The sequence below is a fragment of the Canis aureus genome, chromosome X (assembly GCF_053574225.1).
Source record: "Canis aureus isolate CA01 chromosome X, VMU_Caureus_v.1.0, whole genome shotgun sequence".
Taxonomy (NCBI): domain Eukaryota; kingdom Metazoa; phylum Chordata; class Mammalia; order Carnivora; family Canidae; genus Canis; species Canis aureus.
In genome coordinates, this window is record NC_135649.1 from 124,387,683 (window position 1) to 124,405,171 (window position 17,489).

The 17,489-nt window shown below is 66.6% G+C and overlaps 2 protein-coding genes across 19 annotated transcripts in view; one reads left to right on the forward strand and one right to left on the reverse strand.

Annotated features, from left to right (window-relative positions):
* Window positions 1-17,489, forward strand: part of GTPBP6 (GTP binding protein 6) — a 26,200-nt gene continuing 8,711 nt past the window's right edge. For 7 of the 12 annotated variants that reach the window (XM_077888915.1, XM_077888919.1, XM_077888916.1 and 4 more), the window contains exons 1-13: window positions 1-375; window positions 5,485-5,622; window positions 6,192-6,262; window positions 6,426-6,556; window positions 6,855-6,925; window positions 7,567-7,725; window positions 9,394-9,602; window positions 10,538-10,686; window positions 11,051-11,203; window positions 11,470-11,589; window positions 11,763-11,960; window positions 13,111-13,217; window positions 13,879-14,026. In XM_077888915.1, coding sequence (XP_077745041.1) covers window positions 9-375; window positions 5,485-5,622; window positions 6,192-6,262; window positions 6,426-6,556; window positions 6,855-6,925; window positions 7,567-7,725; window positions 9,394-9,602; window positions 10,538-10,686; window positions 11,051-11,203; window positions 11,470-11,589; window positions 11,763-11,960; window positions 13,111-13,120 — 1,776 coding nt within the window. In that variant the 5' untranslated portion in view covers window positions 1-8 and the 3' untranslated portion in view covers window positions 13,121-13,217; window positions 13,879-14,026. Of the gene's footprint in view, window positions 376-5,484; window positions 5,623-6,191; window positions 6,263-6,425; window positions 6,557-6,854; window positions 6,926-7,566; window positions 7,726-9,393; window positions 9,603-10,537; window positions 10,687-11,050; window positions 11,204-11,469; window positions 11,661-11,762; window positions 12,581-13,110; window positions 13,218-13,878; window positions 14,027-14,164; window positions 14,603-14,694; window positions 15,051-17,489 lie in introns of those variants that run through there. The other 5 variants (XM_077888925.1, XM_077888921.1, XM_077888926.1 and 2 more) reach the window with 5 other exon arrangements.
* The window catches only part of PLCXD1 (phosphatidylinositol specific phospholipase C X domain containing 1), a 17,058-nt gene continuing 15,791 nt past the window's right edge, over window positions 16,223-17,489 (reverse strand). For 6 of the 7 annotated variants that reach the window (XM_077888935.1, XM_077888934.1, XM_077888928.1 and 3 more), the window contains one exon: window positions 16,223-16,714. In XM_077888935.1, the coding sequence (XP_077745061.1) occupies window positions 16,476-16,714 (239 nt within the window). In that variant the 3' untranslated portion in view covers window positions 16,223-16,475. The remainder of the gene's footprint in view (window positions 16,715-17,489) is intronic. The other variant, XM_077888930.1, reaches the window with a different exon arrangement.

Consider the following 17,489-nt stretch of genomic DNA (forward strand, 5'->3'; position numbering starts at 1 on the left):
ACCGCGGGATGTGGGCCTTGCGGGCCGCCGTCCGCCCGGGGCCGGGGCTCTGCCGACTGGCTCGCGGCCGCCGGCTTCCGAGAGCCGCGCCGCTGCCGCCGCCGCCCGCCTGCCCGGAGCGCGCGCTCGCCGCCTTCGGTCCCGGGGGCGTCAAGAGGCGAGGCGGTGAAGGCCGGGGCCGCCGGGACGATGATGGCCCGAGAAGCCGAGCGGGAGAGCAGGAGGAGGAGGAGGAGGACCCAGGTGACGCGGAGCAAGAAGAGGAGGAGGAAGCGCTCCTGAGGACGGAGCCTTTGCTGCCTCTGGGGACCCAGCGCGTGTGCCTGATCCACCCTGAGGTCAAGCGGGGACCCGAGAAGCCGAAGCTGACTCGAGGTGACCCGCTGCGGCGCAGGGGCGGGGGGAGGGCGAGGACGCAGGGACGCGGGGACGCCAGGATTCCGGGGGCGGGGGCGGGAGCAGGAGGCGGGGCTCCGAGGGCTGAGGGGGCGGGGCCGGGAGCAGGAGGCGGGGCTCCGAGGGCTGAGGGGGCGGGGCCGGGAGCAGGGGGCGGAGCTCCGACGGCTGGAGTGGGCGGTGGCCCTCTGGGGGCGGGGCCGGGAGCAGGAGGCGGGGCTCCGAGGGCCGAGGGGGCGGGGCCGGGAGCAGGAGGCGGGGCTCCGAGGGCCGAGGGGGCGGGGCCGGGAGCAGGAGGCGGGGCTCCGAGGGCTGAGGGGGCGGGGCTTCGAGGGCTGAGGGGGCGGGGCCGGGAGCAGGAGGCGGGGCTCCGACGGCTGGAGTGGGCGGTGGCCCTCTGGGGGCGGGGCCGGGAGCAGGAGGCGGGGCTCCGAGGGCTGAGGAGGCGGGGCCGGGAGCAGGAGGCGGGGCTCCGAGGGCCGAGGGGGCGGGGCCGGGAGCAGGAGGCGGGGCTCCGAGGGCTGAGGGGGCGGGGCCGGGAGCAGGGGGCGGAGCTCCGACGGCTGGAGTGGGCGGTGGCCCTCTGGGGGCGGGGCCGGGAGCAGGAGGCGGGGCTCCGAGGGCTGAGGAGGCGGGGCCGGGAGCAGGAGGCGGGGCTCCGAGGGCTGAGGAGGCGGGGCCGGGAGCAGGGTGCGGGGCTGAGGGGCGGGGCCGGAAGCAAGAGGCGGGGCTCCAAGGATCACCCTGAAAGCGTCCCCGCCATCCCCCCAAAGCTGCCCTGGGTCGGCTGGAAGCTGCCGACCCCCTGCCCCGGGACCCCCCCTCCCTGGGGCATATAAGTGCCGTGACCTTCCTGCTCCCCATCTGCACAGGAGGAATCCGACACAACTGTAGAGCCTGTGCGCGGCCAGGGGGTGTGTGTGTCAGCGGGTCTGCGAGCCTGTGAGCGTGAGTGTGAGTGTGAGCGGGCATATACTCTCATCATGTCCCTGAACCCTAAGGGTCGCGCCACCGGTGTTACCGTGCTCACACGGTACAGCTACAGACCGGCGGCGGCCCGCCCTTGCCCTTGCCCTTGCCAGGCCCCGTCCCTGGGGCAGGGGCACCCTCCGCCCTCCCGTGACTCCCCTGACGCAGGCTCGGGGCGCCGCTGGCACAGGCAGGGAGCCGCCCCCTGGGCCGGGCGACAGGGGGTGGGGACCCCGCAGGGTGGTCCTGGATGCCCTGGGATGACCCAGCCCCACAGCGGGAGGATGCCGGAGGATGAGGTCCTCCGGACAGCATAGACGGCCCTCCAGGGACCTCGCCCCGGGGCTGGCTGCTGCTGGCTGCGGAGAGGGAGGCCGCGGAGAGCCCAGTCCCTGGCGGTGACACAGGCACGGGTGTGAGCCTCGCGTGAGGCCAGGGCACAACCACACTGGCTTTGGGCAGAACAGGGACCCCACAGGGTGGGGGTGCAGTTTATCCTGCCCCTCCCCCCCACATGCCCTCCCCTTCCTGTCCCTCATCCTCTCCCTCCACCTCTCCTCCCCTCCCCTCTCCTCCCTCCCCCTCTGCCTCTCCTCCCCTCCCCATTCTCCTCCCCCCTCCTCCCCCTTCCTGCTCCTCCCCTCCCTCTCCTTTCCCTTCACATCCCTTCCCCCTCCCCTCCTTCAATCCCCCGCCTCTCCCTCCTCCCCTCCTCCTCCCATCTCCTCCACGCCTTCCTGCTCCATAGAGACCTTCCCCGAACTCTGTGTAATTCTCCGTAACATAGAATTCACCATTTCATGGGCAGGTTCAGTAGCATTTAGTACGTCCACAGTGCTGGGCGGCCTCCACCGCTGCGCAGGTTACATTCGTCACCTGGGAAGGAGACCCCGTCCCGCTAATAGCGGCCACTCTCCGCAGCATGCCTGCCCAGCCCCTCACAGCCCTGAATGTGCTTTGCGTCTCTATGAACTTGCTTCTTCTGCACGAGCTGTGGAAGTGTTTTGTTCCTTTTTTCTTTTGTTCTTTTTTTTTTTTTTTTGCTCAAAGGCTTTGTTTTCATGCAGCTGCAGATTCGCAGAGGGTTCCCACATAGGTCGTGTCCCACTGCTCAGCATCGTGTGTCATCAGCATCCCCACCACACTGGGAGGCGTGTTCCAGTGCAGGAACCTACATGAACATGCAGCCGTGCCCAGAGGCCGCGGCTTGGTCACCTTTCGCTCTGGGTGTTGGACGTTCTGTGGGTCTGGACAGGGTGCCATGCCGCTCGCCCAACATACGGGGTCACATAGGGTAGTTCCATGGCCACACCAGTCTGCACTCCACCCCACCCCCACCCCGGCAACGACAGCTCTCTACCATGTGCTTCATCTTGCTTTTTCCAGGATGTCGTAGTTAGACTCGTGCACCGCGCAGCCTTTGCAGACCAACTCGTGCATCCGAGGTTCCTGCGTGATTTTGTGGCTTGACAGCTGACTTGTTTAGTGCTGATGACACTGTCATCTGCGTGGGCCCTGGTTCCTTTATCCATCCACCTGCTGGGGACACATGGGTCCTTCCAAGCGGCTGTAAACATCTTTCTGCAGGTTGTGTGGGGACACATGCTTTCGGTTCACTTGGATGAACCCCAGGGAACGTGACCGCTGGACCCTACGAGCATATTTAGGTTTGGGTTGTTGTTGATGTGGTTTATGGTTTTATTTACCTCAGAGAGAGAGAGAGAGAGAGCAAGAGACAGAGCACAAGCGAGAAAGAGGGAGGAGCAGAGTCCCACTGAGCAGGGAGCCCGACGCGGGGCTGGACACCAGGGTCGTGACCTGAGCTGAAGGCAGACGCCTCACCTGCTGAGCCACCAGGCGCCCCACACCTGTGTTAAGTGTTGTAAGAAGCCTCCAAGGTGCTTTCCCAGCGGTGGCACCGCTCTGCGTTCCCGTGAGCAGCCACGGAGACGTCGTGGCTGCACGGCCCCACAGGTCTGCACGTGCTGCGTTAGGGCCCGGCTCACGGCCGCGTGCTGGGCTCTCATTCCAGTTTGCATTTGCTCCCCCGCTGAGCGTGTCTTCTTCCCAGCTTGGCGTGTCCGCAGGTCCTGTGGTGACATCTGTGACAGGTCTCCAGCCCCAATTTTTTTTTTTTTTTTTTTTTTAATGATAGTCTCACAGAGAGAGAGAGAGAGGCAGAGACACAGGCAGAGGGAGAAGCAGGCTCCATGCACCGGGAGCCCGATGTGGGATTCGGTCCCGGGTCTCCAGGATCGCGCCCTGGGCCAAAGGCAGGCGCCAAACCGCTGCGCCACCCAGGGATCCCTCCAGCCCCATTTTTAATCAAGTTCTTCTCTCTTACCGCCGAGCCTCCGGAGTTGTTCATACGTTGTGGAGACTGGTCATTTCTCACATGTTTTTTACAAACGTCTCGCTCTGGTCTGTGGCCCGACTCTTCCTTCCAGGTGCAGACGTCTGTCATTGTCACTCGTCCTCGCATCCGCAGGCTTAGAGATTCTGGGCTCAGCCTTAGTGGCCCTCTCTGAAGCCCATCAGAGGCAGTCTTCACTTCTGTTAGCGTGTTTCTGACCGCTAGCTGGCATCTGCCTTCCGTTCTCTCCTGGCCTGTGCGTCTGTCTGCTTACGCTGCCGTGTGTTCTTGTGTGCTCTTTTTTTTTTTTTATTTTTTTAAGATTTTATTTATTTTTTCATGAGAGAGAGAGAGAGGCAGAGGCAGAGGGAGAAGCAGGCTGCATGCAGGGAGCCCGATGTGGGACTCGATCCCGGGACCTCAGGATCATGCTCCCAACTGCTGAGCCACCCAGGCGTCCCGTCTTCTGTCACGGCCCTTAGCACGTCAGTCACAGTCGCTTCAGGTTCCCCAACTGATGAATCCAGCAGCCCTGCCGCTGTCAGACTCTGGTTCTGATGCTGCTCTTTGTCTTCACGTTGCGCGTTTTCCTCGTGGCAAGCCCTGTGATTCCTGCCTGGTGGGCAGGCATGAGGCGCGGACCGAGGAGCTGCCGTCCGTGGGCCTGCGGTGCTGTGCTGGTGACGTGCAGGCGGGGAAGCACTCGGTAGCCCCAGTCCCCAGTGCGCCCGTGCCTCTGAGCTATGGACTGCAGCAGCGTTTCAGAGTTGGCTTCCCCACGGGGGCCTGAGGCCTGGAGTTGAGGGGTGCCACATGGCATTCTGAGCAGCCCCCAGGCGGCGGCCCGTGGCAGTAGCCCGAAGGCACTTGACCCCAGCAGGAGGTTATGGGAAGCTGTACCGTGATCCACGATGGAGCTGGGGAACCTGGGCCCCCGCGGAGGTCAGGGCAGACAGCACGGGTGTGGTGTGTCAGTGGGCCACGCGTGACGGTGAAGGAGGGACGTCCGGGTGGCCCCGCACACCTGACCTGAGCGGCCACGGGGTGGGGGTGAGAAGGACCAGCTCTGTCCATCAGCAGTCAAAACTGAGGACACTGTGCCTCCTCTCAGCCCAGAGGATGGGGACCCCGTCCCCCCGGAGCAGAGCCTGGGGCCGCCCCTGGCCTCCAACCCCTGCCGCCCTCTCATGCACATCCCCACCCGGCCTGTTTCCTCCCTGTCCCTGAGCTCGGGGGATGACCGCCCACCACCGGCGATGCTCCTAGAACCTGCCGCGGACCCCCTCCTGCGGGGCCGGCCTCGAGGACCCAAGTGTCATCCCATGTGCCCTGAGCGGTGCCTCTTCCTGTGCCACATTGGCACCAGGCCCCGGGGACGCCCACTCCTTCCCTCGGGGGCTCACTGCGGGGGAAGCAGCGGGTCCTGGGCCCTCAGGGGCTGCCATGCAGGACATGCCATCTGCTGGGTCACAACAGTCCCTGGGGCCTCACTGAGCAGACGTCCCGTTACGTGCAAGCCCCAGGTCCCACGTAAGGAGGGGCCGTCCTTCCTGTTCCTGCCTGTCGTCCCTCCTGCTGGTCTGCGTGGAACAGCACAGCCGTGTGTGGGAACAGGCCTCCCTGGGGGCCTTCTGGGGCCCTCTGCACACTGCAGGAGCCCTCCCAGCCGAGGGACACGGGCCAGGGCGCGCTGGGCAGGGCTGGACGGGGCCCGGGCCGACCCCACAGGGACGCCCCCCTCACCCCGGCCCTGTGTGTCCCCACAGCCGAGTGGCAGGTGGCGGAGGCGGAAGCCCTCGTGCACACGCTGGACGGCTGGTCGGTGGTGGAGAGCATGGTGGTGCCCAGCAAATCGTCAGACGGGAAGCTCATCTTTGGCAAAGGGACCTTGGAGCATCTGACGGGTGGGTCCCTGTCCCCGTCCCTGTCCCTGTCCATCCCCTCCGTAGCTCCCTCCGTCTGCACAGAAGCAGCAGCAGTGGGCGCTCCATGTGGGCAGCCCCTCGAGGACTCGCGTCCGACATGGGAAAGCCACGTGTCCCTCTCAGAACCCACTCCATGCCCGTTGGTGCCGTCGGGACAGTTATGACTCGGGTGGGAACCGCCCCGCGGCCCCAGCCCTCCCTCCCTGCAGACACGGTGCTGCGAGGGACCCCGAGGGTCTGCAGCCCCAGCCGCCCTCCAGCACATGGCAGGAGCAGCGGGCCGCCCCGCAGACGTGCCACCCGTCCGTGTCACCCCAGCCCTCAGGCCCGTTCAGGCCCCTGAGGCTGCGCCACCTCCGTGCGTGCGCAGACCCACAGCCCTGAAGGCAGCCCCAGTCCTCCCCTCGACCCCTGTCCTGCACACCTGATTCCCCAGCACGCGCTCGGGGGTATGGGTGTCCCCTGAACACGGCCAGCAGAGCCCCGGGTCGGTTCCACGACAGAGTGCGTGGAGCAGGGGCGTCTGAGGCACCTGCTGTTCTCCTCAGAGAAAATCAGGGGGACTCCAGAGATCACAGCGGTCTTCCTGAACGTGGAGCGGCTGGCCGCGCCTACCAAGGTACTGCGGAGTCCCGTGGTCTCCCCCGGTGTGGGCGGACAGAGCCGGGCCAGCGTCCTGCGGGAACGGGACCGCCAGGCACACGGGATCCCACACGGCGTGCCGCCCGCCCCCGTCGCCGGGTTGCCCTGGCCTATGCTTTCACCCCCGTCTCCCTTTCCAGAGGGAACTGGAGGCTGCCTGGGGTGTGCAGGTGTGCGACCGGTTCACGGTGGTGCTTCACATCTTCCGCTGCAACGCGCGGACCAAGGAGGCACGGCTGCAGGTGGCGCTGGCGGAGCTGCCCCTGCTCAGGTAGGGGCCACCGCACCCCCGCTCCTCGCACTCGTGTCTTGGACGGTCACCTGGGACGCGGTGGACGCAGAACACGGCCTGGCCCCGGCCTGTAGACCACGTGGCTCCCACGCTGTGCCCCTGCCAGAGCTCGGTGGCCCACTGTGGCCCCTCAAGGTGCCGAAGGCCCTGGCGGGAGGGAAGGCCACCCTGCCTTCTCGTCACCACCCTCACTTCCAGGTGTTGGCGCCTGCTGTGCTCTCCTAGGTGGGCACGCGTGTGTGCGGCCGCGTGCTGAGATGCCCCCTTGCCACGGCAGGTCCCGCCTGAAAACCAGCATGGCCCTCCCGGACGGACGAGGACGGGGCTCGCGCTACATCATGGGCTCAGGTAACGTGTGAGTCCCGTAGCACTGGGCACTCGGGACGGAGGCTGTCACGGCAGCCGTCCTCCCCTAGGAAGGGGACAATGTCGCTGGAAGACCACCGGGGGGCAGGGGCTGCATGTGGGCCTCGTGAGTGGTCACATCCGAACCAGCTGCGACATCTGGGTGCTTTTCGGCGGCAGCGGCTCCTCCTCTGTCTCCTACGAGGACCCCTGTCGTTGACGTAGGGCCACCTCGTGCAGGACGAGCTCATCTCAGAGCCTTGACCAGCTAGGGGCGCCCAGACCCTACTGTGAAATGAGGTCACGTTCGCAGGTCCTGGGGTGAGGATGTCCGTGTCTCTCCCAGGGCCTGCTCCGGCGGCCGTGGGTATCGCAGGGGCGCTCCTTCCCAGGCTCCCCCTCGCTCCCAGACCCAGGGGAGCCCCGCTGACTTCAGGGCACGAGGCTGCAGGTGCGGCAGCCCTCGCTGGGCAGAGCCACGGTGCAGGAGGGAAAGCGCTGGGGCTGCGGCTGTGTGCAGAGCAGGTCGGGGGCCCAGCGAAGTGATGCCCGAGTGCCTCCCGCACAGGGAGCCCAGTGGCGCATGGTGCTCTCCGTGCCTCCTGCCACCTGTGCTCACGGCCTCGCCACCTCCGTGTTTCTAGGGGAATCCTTCGTGCAGGTGCAGCAGCGCCTCCTGAAGGACCAGGAAATGAAGATCCGGAAGGCCCTGGAGAGGCTGAGGAACAAGAGGCATCTTCTGGGGAGGCAGCGCCGGCGGCAGGAGTTCCCCGTCATCTCCGTGGTGGGGTACACCAACTGCGGTGAGCGCGGCTCCGGGAGTGAGACGCCGGGCACCCTGCTGTCGGGCTGCCGTGTCGGGAGAGATCCCGCTGGCTAAGGCCGCGAGACCGGGGACTCGGGTCAGCGCGTGCCGAGCAGAGGCGGCTGGCGTGGCTGTGTCCCAGGGTGTTCCGGCGCCCACAGCCCGCACCCTGCATGTCACTCGCGTGGTGCTCGGGTGCTGGACGGCGCACTGGACTGCTGCCTCTCGCCGCTGCTCTGTAGACTCAGAGATGAGAGGAAACGTGGTGTTTTGGAGCTCGTGTCTGGTAGACCTGCCCGGATTAACTATAAAGCAGTTCAGGTCGTGTCCAGTAAGACCCCGTGGTGCGTTCGGGGTTCAGGTTCCCGTACGGGTCACCGTGATTGTGTGTGGGACGCTGAGCGGGGTTTCCTCCGTCCTGAAGCCCTGAGCTCACGGTCATGCTCCCGTAAAGGGAAAGCACGGCAGGCTTGCCCCTTCACGTCGAGGTACACCTGCCATCCCGTGCTGCGCTGCTGGAAGCGGCAGTGTGCCCACCTGTGCTCCAAACCCCACATGAGGTCAGCAGCTCCCTGACCTGGGGGGGAAGGTCCCCAGAACTGCCCCACCTGGGAGGTGCAGTGCACCTGTGTGTGCTCCGAACCCCACGCAAGGTCACCAGCCCCCTGATCTGGGGGGATGGTCCCCAGAACCGCCCCACGTGGGAGGTGCAGTGCGCCTGCATGTGCTCCAAACCCCACGCGAGGTCAGCAGCTCCCTGACCTGGGGTGGGGGGAAGGTCCCCAGAACCGCCCCACCTGAAACGGGAAGCTGTGGGTACTCGTACGATTTACGAGATCCTGTTTGTAAAAGTGTAGGTTCACGTGTGCTGGGGATGCAGAGTACTCTGCGTGGCTGCGTGGGGGGCGGGGCAGGTGTCAGGGAGGTGTCGGGGGTGAGTCTGGGGTGCATGGGGCAGGGGTGTCGGGGTGTGTCAGGCAGTGACTGGGGCCTTCGGCAGTGGCTGACAGAGGTCACACAGGGTAGGGGCCCCGCTTCCTCCACCATCACCCTGTCTACACGGACACCCACTCCCTCACCGTGTACCCACCCCCACTCCACCATCACCCTGTCTACATGGACACCCACCCCCTCGCCCTGTACCCGCCCCACTCCACCATCATCCCCATCCACACAGACACCCACCCCCTCACCCTGTACCCGCCCCACTCCACCATCACCTTCCCCTATGCAGATACTCACTACATCTTAGGCACAAAGCACCGGCCGCATCTATGTGGGCACCAGTCACCTATCACTCACATGCAAATATGAGCACCTGTCTACACTGTTGCCTTTGTTGGCACAGGTGCCCAACCCCCCCCAGGTTCACACACATCAGCACCCTGTCTACACCATCACTCTGCTGTGTGTAGGCACTCGTACCCCAGAGCCTGGCCCTCTCGACCCGCGAGCACAACGGGCAGCACCATCCTCCTTTCGACCATACAGGGCATCCCAAGGGTCCTGCTGAGACCTAGGAGCTCAGAGACCTTATGGACCACGGGCACCCCCTCTGCAGAGGCACGTGGATTGGACGTGGCGCCGCCCACAGTGCGACAGTAGATAGTAGGACACACGGGAGGGGGCCTTTCAGGCAGCATGTCCCCTGGGGCCCACCTTCTAGGAAAAACCACGCTGATCAAGGCCCTGACAGGCGATGATGCGGTGCAGCCCCGGGATCAGCTGTTTGCGACGCTGGACATCACAGCCCATGCTGGGTGGCTGCCCTCCCGCGTGGCTGTCATCTACATGGACACCATCGGCTTTCTCTCCCAGCTGCCCCACAGCCTCATCGAGTCCTTCTCCGCCACCCTGGAAGACGTGGCTCGTTCGGTGAGTGTGCGATGCTCTTACCTAAAAGACCTGCGTGATCTGGGGCTGGTCCCCTCGCACATGACACAACGTGGAGACTGGATTCCCTGATTCCAACAGGACGTAGGGACTAACTAGTCTCCTCACACCTGATACAACGTGGGGGCTCGATCCCCTCACATGACACGACCCTGGGGACCGGATTCCCTCACCACACTGCACCCCGGGGACCGATCCCCTTACATACCACCTCCTCACGAAGCTAGTGCCTAACCCACCCTGAGCATGAGCCCTTCCTAGTGACCTCTTCCAAGACTAATTCCAGAAGGAGGTGGAGCCGCTGTGCAGGGAGCGGGTGACTGCGCCTCCGCCCTTCGGTCAGCCTGTGTGCACAGGTTTGCAGCGATGTCATTCAAGGGCCCATTCTCTTTGGGCTTCCACCGAGCCCCAGACCTAGTGTCAACACCAGGGAAAACCAGACAGACTCCAACTGGAGGGCGTCCCACAAAATTCCCACCAGTGAGACGTTTAAAACCCGGCGAAAAGCATTCTTTAACATCTGAAATAACTCAGAATCTGAAAGTTTCACGGAAGGTTGAAAGGCCCCTGAAGAATGAGGCCCCCGCGGGGGGAGGTGGGGCTGGACCGGAGCAGGCAGGGATCTAGCAGGCCCCTGTGGTGCAGGAGCTGTGGGGGATGCCAGGGCCCAGGCCGGGCGCAGGGGAGCAGCCTGGCCAGGGCAGGGCCCGTGCAAGGGCCGCGGGTGGGCCGCCCACCAGCTCTGGTCTCGGGGAGCTCCGGCCCCGGGTGCCACCCACCTCACAGGGCCGGGACCCCATGGGAAGCAGCCCACTCCCACCCGGGCCTGCAGTGGCCATCAGAGCCCCCGTCCGAGGCAGGTCCTCCCGCGTGGGGTGCCATCCCTGTGTCCACCATGTGGCTCCCCTGCCCCCCAGGACCTGATCGTCCACGTGAGAGACATGAGCCACCCGGAGACAGAGCTGCAGAAAGCCAGCGTCCTGTCCACGCTGCGTGGCCTGCGCCTGCCTGCCGCCCTCCTGGACTCCGTGCTGGAAGTTCATAACAAGGTGGACCTGGTGCCCGGGTGAGTGCAGCCTGGCGCACCCGCTGCCCACGACCCTGGAGCCCCTGCCCACTGCCCGTGGCCCCGCCCCAGCTGGTGACAGCGGGCTGCCCTCCTCGGGCACTGGAGGCATCCCCCTGCTTTCGGGAACGGGGGGGTCAGGGTGCCCTCTGCCACCCACGGGCCGGGAAGGGCCTCAGAGCTGCACACCCCGGGGGGCGCGTTGTGAGCCCCTCGCTGCCGCGTCCTGGTGATCTGCTCTGTGCACTCTCCTGGCACCCACTGGGGCAGTCACACTTGGGGCCCCGGGGGCGGGGGACCCTGGGCGCTCCTCACTCCGTCTTCCCGAGGCTGAGCAGGCACTGCTGGGGGGCTACTCCCGCAGGTACCGCCCGGCGGGCCCACAGGCCGTCGCCGTGTCCGCCCTCCTGGGGCAGGGGCTCCCAGAGCTGAAAGCGCGGCTGGAGGACGCCGTTCTGAGGGCCACGGGGAGACAGGTCCTCACCCTCCGGGTCCGGCTGGCGGGCGCGCAGCTGAGGTGCGTGGGGCCGCCCAGCAGGCGGGACAGTGGCCGTGCAGTGGGTGCGGGTGCGGGGAAGGCAGTGGAGCCGCAAAGCCCCGTGAGCAGAGGAGCCCTGGCGGCTGTGGGGTTGTGGGGTTGCCTGCCGCGCACGTGGGTTAGTGACTCCTATGTGGGCGCCCCCGGGCTGTGGGCGGGACCCGCCAGTGAGGACGTGGTCACTTGCGGGCTCAGGAACACAGCCCGTGGGGTCCCTACTGAGCGCCCCTTCCCCGCTCCGTCAGCTGGCTGCACCAGGAGGCCACGGTGCAGGACGTAGACGTGATCCCCGAGGCCGGGGTGGCCGACGTCACGGTGGTCATCAGCAGCTCAGCCTACGGCAGATTCCGAAAGCTCTTCCCCGAGTGAGCGGACACCGCCTCTGGGCCTCTGGGCTGCCGGGTGGGAGGCTGGCGGCCGCGGCTGGAAGTCGAAGGTCAGGTCGCAGGGGGCTCCGCGGCTCTGGTCCCCGGGGGTCCGGCATCGTGGATCCTGCATCGTGACAGCTGACTTCCCCTCCCCTGGCTTTGGCTACAAGGAACAGGCTCCGCTGTGTCTGCACCGGCGTTTCTGGTTCTCCCGCCCGCAGGCCGCCACGTCCTCCCGGTGTTGGAGCTTCCATCGGCTGTTTCACACTCGCAGCCGCCAGCCCTCGCTGTGCCCCACAGTGTCTGCGACTCCTGACCGTCTCGCGGCGACCCACGGGCCTCCCTGCTCCGGTGGCGGAGGAAACACGGTTTGTCACTGAGTCGGCACGAAACCAGCAGCAACCTGCTTGCGGGCAGGCCACTCAGAGTGGCCCATGGGAGGGACAGACGCGGCCCGGGCCCACAGACCTGGGCTGTCGTCACCCAAGGTCCCAGGACACACCCAGGGGTGCAGAACTGGCCATGCCAGCCCTTCTGCTTTAATTTTGCTTTGTTTGTAAAGACTATTTGAGAGACGGAGGGCGTGGGAGTGACAGAGGGAGCGACAGAGGGACAGACGGAGGGGCTGAGGGGGAAGCAGCCCCCCGCTGAGCAGGGCGCCCAACGATGTGGGACTTGATACCAGGACCCCGGGATCCTGACCCGAGGTGAAGGCACACGCTTCATGAAGGGAGCCCCCCGGGCGCCCCTGTCCTCATTCAGGCACCCCCAGTCCTGCTTTCTGAAACATTCATTGGCACCTCAGGGAGCCCACTAGACCCACGCGGTTGCCCGTTTTCTAGAGGAAATGCCGACGTGAGGGGTCCCTTGCAGCCATGGATAACGTCCCACGTCATTTCCCCCCTTCAATTTGTGCTCATCCTTCCAGTGTGGTTTTTTGAGTGATTCTGGAATTCGGCATTCAGGAATAAATCTCAACGCTGCTTCAGGGCGTGCACGAGGGTGTGTCTTTTCTAAAGACAGAGCGTTCTCAGGTCGCGTGAGGCTTGTCCACACACATGGCCCTACGGGCCTCGCGCCACCTCTGGGTCCTTCCCCAAGTGCTCCTGCCGCTGGCCTTCCAGAACTCTGCCGTCCTGTGGGAGGTCAGATTGGGAAGGTGTGCTTGAATAATACCGTCCCCACACGCACATGTCCTGGCCCCCACGCAGCGGACAGAATAGTGTCCCCAAGGACGTCCCCGTCCCGACCCCCAGCTCCTGTCAAGGAAGATGCTGCTTACATGGCAGAGAGGACTTTGCAGAGGGAACGGGGTTAAGGACCCTGACGTGGCGATGGCCTTGGTGATCCGCGGGCCCAAGGCCACCACACGGGTCCCAGTGACGGGGAGGCGGGGGCTCAGACTCCTGAGGTGTGAGGTCAGAGCAGAGGTTGCGTCAGAACCCTGGCTCGGCTGGCGTCCAGGGTGGAGGGAGGCAGGAAGCGGGGAGGGTGGAAAATGGAGCACGTTCCCGCCAGCAGCTCCTGAGACACGCTGGCCCTGGCTTTGGCCCAGGGACCCATCAGCCTCCTGCCTTCCAGAACCCTGAAGAGAATAAATCTGGGGGATCCCCGCAGCTCAGCGGGTAAGTGCTTGCCTTGGGCCCAGGGCGTGACCCCAGGTCCCGGGATCGAGTCCCGCGTCGGGCTCCCCCCGTGGGGCCTGCTTCTCCCTCTGCCTGGGTCTCAGCCTCTCTCTTGGGCGGGGGCGGGGGCCCCGGAGCGGCTGGAGCCGTGGGGCGGCTCACCAGGCCGGGAGCCCTGCCAGCCTTCCTGGTCCCCCAGCTCAGCCCCAGGGGTCTCGGGACACGGTGGGGTCACGGAGCGTCCTTTGTGGGCCGCCCCCCCTCGAGGCCCTGCCCCATCCCCCCCGGCGCTGCAGGTGTGCACCCTCAGCCGGGCGCTCTGCGGGCGCTGTGCCAGGGCCGCCCTCCTTCCGCCCGGCCCGTTTGCACTCTGGCCGCCCCCGTGCGGGGCACGCCGGGGCGGGGTGCGGGGGGCAGGCCTCGGGGGTCTCCCTTTCCTTCTGCACCTGCCACTGTGCCGGGCGTCCCCCCCTGAGGCCTGCGGGACACCCACTGCACGTGCCCAGCCAAGCGGGGGCTCTCTCAGGGGCCTGGGCTCAGGCGGGGGCCTTCGGGGGCTCAAGCGGGGGCCAAGAGCTTTAGGGGACCTGGGGGGAGCGGGAGGGGACCTCAGGGGCCTGAGGGATACAGAGACACCGAGCCCTGATGGTCCTTCACTCAGTCAACGACGAGCTGAACCGCGCCACCTCCTCCCCCACGGGCTGCAGCCTCCACGTCGTGCAGCCTCCACGTGCAGCCTCGTGCAGCCTCCACGTCGCCTGCCACCCAGATCCTCTGCGGGCGACCCTCAAATACAAGCTCCTCTATGAGTAAGTACCCCGGGGGGCGGGGGGCGGCTAGCGGGCTCCGTGGAGTGTGCGACGCCTGATTTCTTGGTGAGGTTCGAGCCTCGCCTTGCTGTGGAGATTACTTAAAAGTAAAAGCTTCACACACACAAAAAAAATTAGGTGTGCGGTCCTTCCTTCATGTCTGCGCTGACGGGCTTCCAATACCACAGAACTTGGAAGTTTCAGCCACACAGCGCAGCATCCACCTTCAGCTCAGGTCATGACCCGGGGCTCGGGGATCCAGGCCCGCCCCCGCCCCTGCTCCTTGGAGTCTGCCCCCCCCCCCGCCCGCCACCCACTCGTGCTGTCACCCTGTCACTCACATAAATAACAACTTTAAAATGTTTCATCCAGTCTTTTTTTTTTAATATTTTGTTTATTCATAAGAGACAGAGAGACAGACAGAGAGACAGAGGGAGAAGCAGTCTCCAGGCAGGGAGCCCAATGTGGGGCTTGATCCCAGGACCCTGGGGTCACGCCCTGGGCCCAAGGCAAGCACCAGAGCCACCCAGGGGTCCCCGCATCCAGTCTTTTAATTAATAAAGTGGCCGACAGTGATTTTTTTTTTAAATTTTTTTTCCAACAGTGATTTTTTTTTTAAGATTTATTTATTTATTTATTTATTTATTTATTTATTTTATCTATGATAGACATAGAGAGAGAGGCAGAGACACAGGCAGAGGGAGAAGCAGGCTCCATGCAGGGAGCCCGACGTGGGACTCGATCCCGGGACTCCTGGATCGCGCCCTGGGCCAAAGGCAGGCGCGAAACCGATGAGCCACCCAGGGATCCCCCCCGACAGTGATTTTTGAACAAAGTGCATGACCCGGAGAAAGTGCTGGGCCAACGGGGGGCTTGTACACACCCTCCCGGGGCGCGTTTCCAAAGTGTCTCAGCCGGAAGAGAAACGTAATTATCCGCGTTTCCCCAGAGAAGGGGATGCACCCACCCTCCGGGGCCACAGGGAAAAACCTGTTTGGGGGCAAGAAGCAGAAAATCGCATGAGGCCCCCGAGTTTCCATGGAAAAGGCGCGTTGGAACAGAGCACACGGGTCAGGGTTGTGCGGCCGGCGACCCTAAGGGCGGAGGCTGGGGTCCCAGGCACCCGCCCGCACGGAGCGTCCCCGCGACCCGACCCCGCGTGTTTGTGGCCGCCCAGTCGCGAGCGGCCGCCGGCACCGCCTTGCCAGCCCCGTGCCTCCAGCTCGAGCGTCCGCATCACACTTCGGCGATTCCCGCCGACATTTGTCCTGGGGGCGTCTTTGCCGCGGTCCCCGCGGGGGCTCCGGGCACCCACGCGGCGCTGAGCGTTCGGTCGCGCGGAAGCAGGTTTTGCTTAAGGTGCGCGCGGTGTTTCCGGCGTGGACGCAAGTGCACACCCAGTGCACACCCAGTGCACACCCAGTGCGCTGCAGCCTGCACCTCGCGCTCCTTCGCACTCGGGAACCGGACGGTTCCGGGACTCGCGCCCTGCGGCCTCACACAGCGTCGGCGCCCGCGTGCGGAGCGCGAGTCGCGGCGTCGGGGCCGCGGGCGCTGGCTCAGGGGGCGCCCGGCTGCGTGGAGACGCGTGCGCGCTCCCGGGGGCCTGTGTCCGCGTGGGCGTCGGCCTGCCTGTCAGCGAGCGTGCGGGGCCAAACGCGGGCGTGGGGACGCAGAGAGCAGGGAGACGGCGTCCTCGGGCCTGCGAGAAACGGCGGACAGACAGACCGACCGACGCCAGAGCTGGGGGGCGGGGCGGGGCGGGGGCCGACAAACGCCCCGCAGACGGCGGCGGCTGAGGAGCGAGGTGGCGGCGGTCCCCGCGGCTCACGGGCGGGGCGGGAAGGGCCCGGCCGCCGGCGGGAGGCGCTCGCACCAGGGCTGCGGCAGGGCGGCTCCGGGGCGCGTGTCACCCCGCTGCGGGCACGCGGCCGCCCCTCACGGGTGTCCCCGCGCACACGGGCCAGCGGGCGGGGGGGGCCTCCGGACCGGGCGGCGGGGGCTGCGCTCCCTCAGGCGGCCCGCGACGGCCCCGCTACCTCAGGGGAGCCCGAGCGAGGCCCCAGGGAGCCCAGGGCGGCCGGCAGGACAGGCCCCGACGGCGCCTCTTCCTCAGGGGAGCCCAGGGCGGCCGGGAGGACAGGCCCCGCGGCGCCGCTTCCTCACGGGAGCCCAGGGCCGCGGGCAGGACAGGCCCCGCGGCCCCAGAGCGGGCGCTGCTCTCCCCGCTCCACGGTCTCCTCCGTGGGACCCCGCCCGACAGTCCCGCGACCACGGGGCGCCGCCGGCTGCCGCTCTCCCGAGGCCCGGCTGAGGCGACAACCGCGGCCACCGCACGGTCCCCTCAGCAGGCGCGCTCCAGCTGCCGCAGCCGGGAACGCTCACGAGCCGTGAGGCGCGCGCCCCAGGCCGGGCGGGGGACGGACGCCGCAGCGGCAGGACGGACGCGTCAGCGGTGCAGCAGCTTCGCGTTGAGCCCGACGACGTCGCCCACGAACGAGTCCGCCCCGATGAAGTCTCCCGCGATGACGTTGGTGCAGCGCGCACCCGGCCCGGGGCACTGCTCCCGCACCCACGCGCGCAGGCACGGCAGGCTGGGCAGCGTCATCTTCCGCAGGGACTCGGACGGGTGGCCGAGCACATACGCCAGGTTCTCCGTCAGGTTGATGCCCGCCACGAACAGCCCGCCTGAAACGGGAGGACACGGGCGCGCTGCGGGGCCGCCTCAGCTGCCCGCGGCCGCCGCTCCGCCCACCCGGCCCCGCGGGCTCCGGCTCCCTGCCGCGCGACTCCCAGCAGCGCAGGAAACACGCGCGTCCGCGTCAGGCCGCCTCTCCCGCCAGCCAACACGCCGCCCGGAGTCACGTCCCCGGTCCGACCCCGCGTGGTGGGCGGAGTCACGCCCCAGAGTCATCCCCGTCCTGACCCCGTGTGGTGGGCGGAGTCACACCCCAGGGTCATCCCGTCCTGACCCCGTGTGGTGGGCGGAGTCACGCCCCAGAGTCATCCCCGTCCTGACCCCACGTGGTGGGCGGAGTCACGCCCCAGGGTCATCCCCGTCCTGACCCCGTGTGGTGGGCGGAGTCACACCCCAGGGTCATCCCCGTCCTGACCCCCACGTGGTGGGCGGAGTCACACCCCAGGGTCATCCCCGTCCTGACCCCGTGTGGTGGGCGGAGTCACACCCCAGGGTCATCCCCGTCCTGACCCCCACGTGGTGGGCGGAGTCACACCCCAGGGTCATCCCCGTCCTGACCCCGTGTGGTGGGCGGAGTCACACCCCAGGGTCATCCCCGTCCTGACCCCCACGTGGTGGGCGGAGTCACACCCCAGGGTCATCCCCGTCCTGACCCCCACGTGGTGGGCGGAGTCACGCCCCAGAGTCATCCCCGTCCTGACCCCGCGTGGTGGGCGGAGTCGCGTCCCCAGAGTCATCCCCGTCTTGACCCCACGGGGTGGGCGG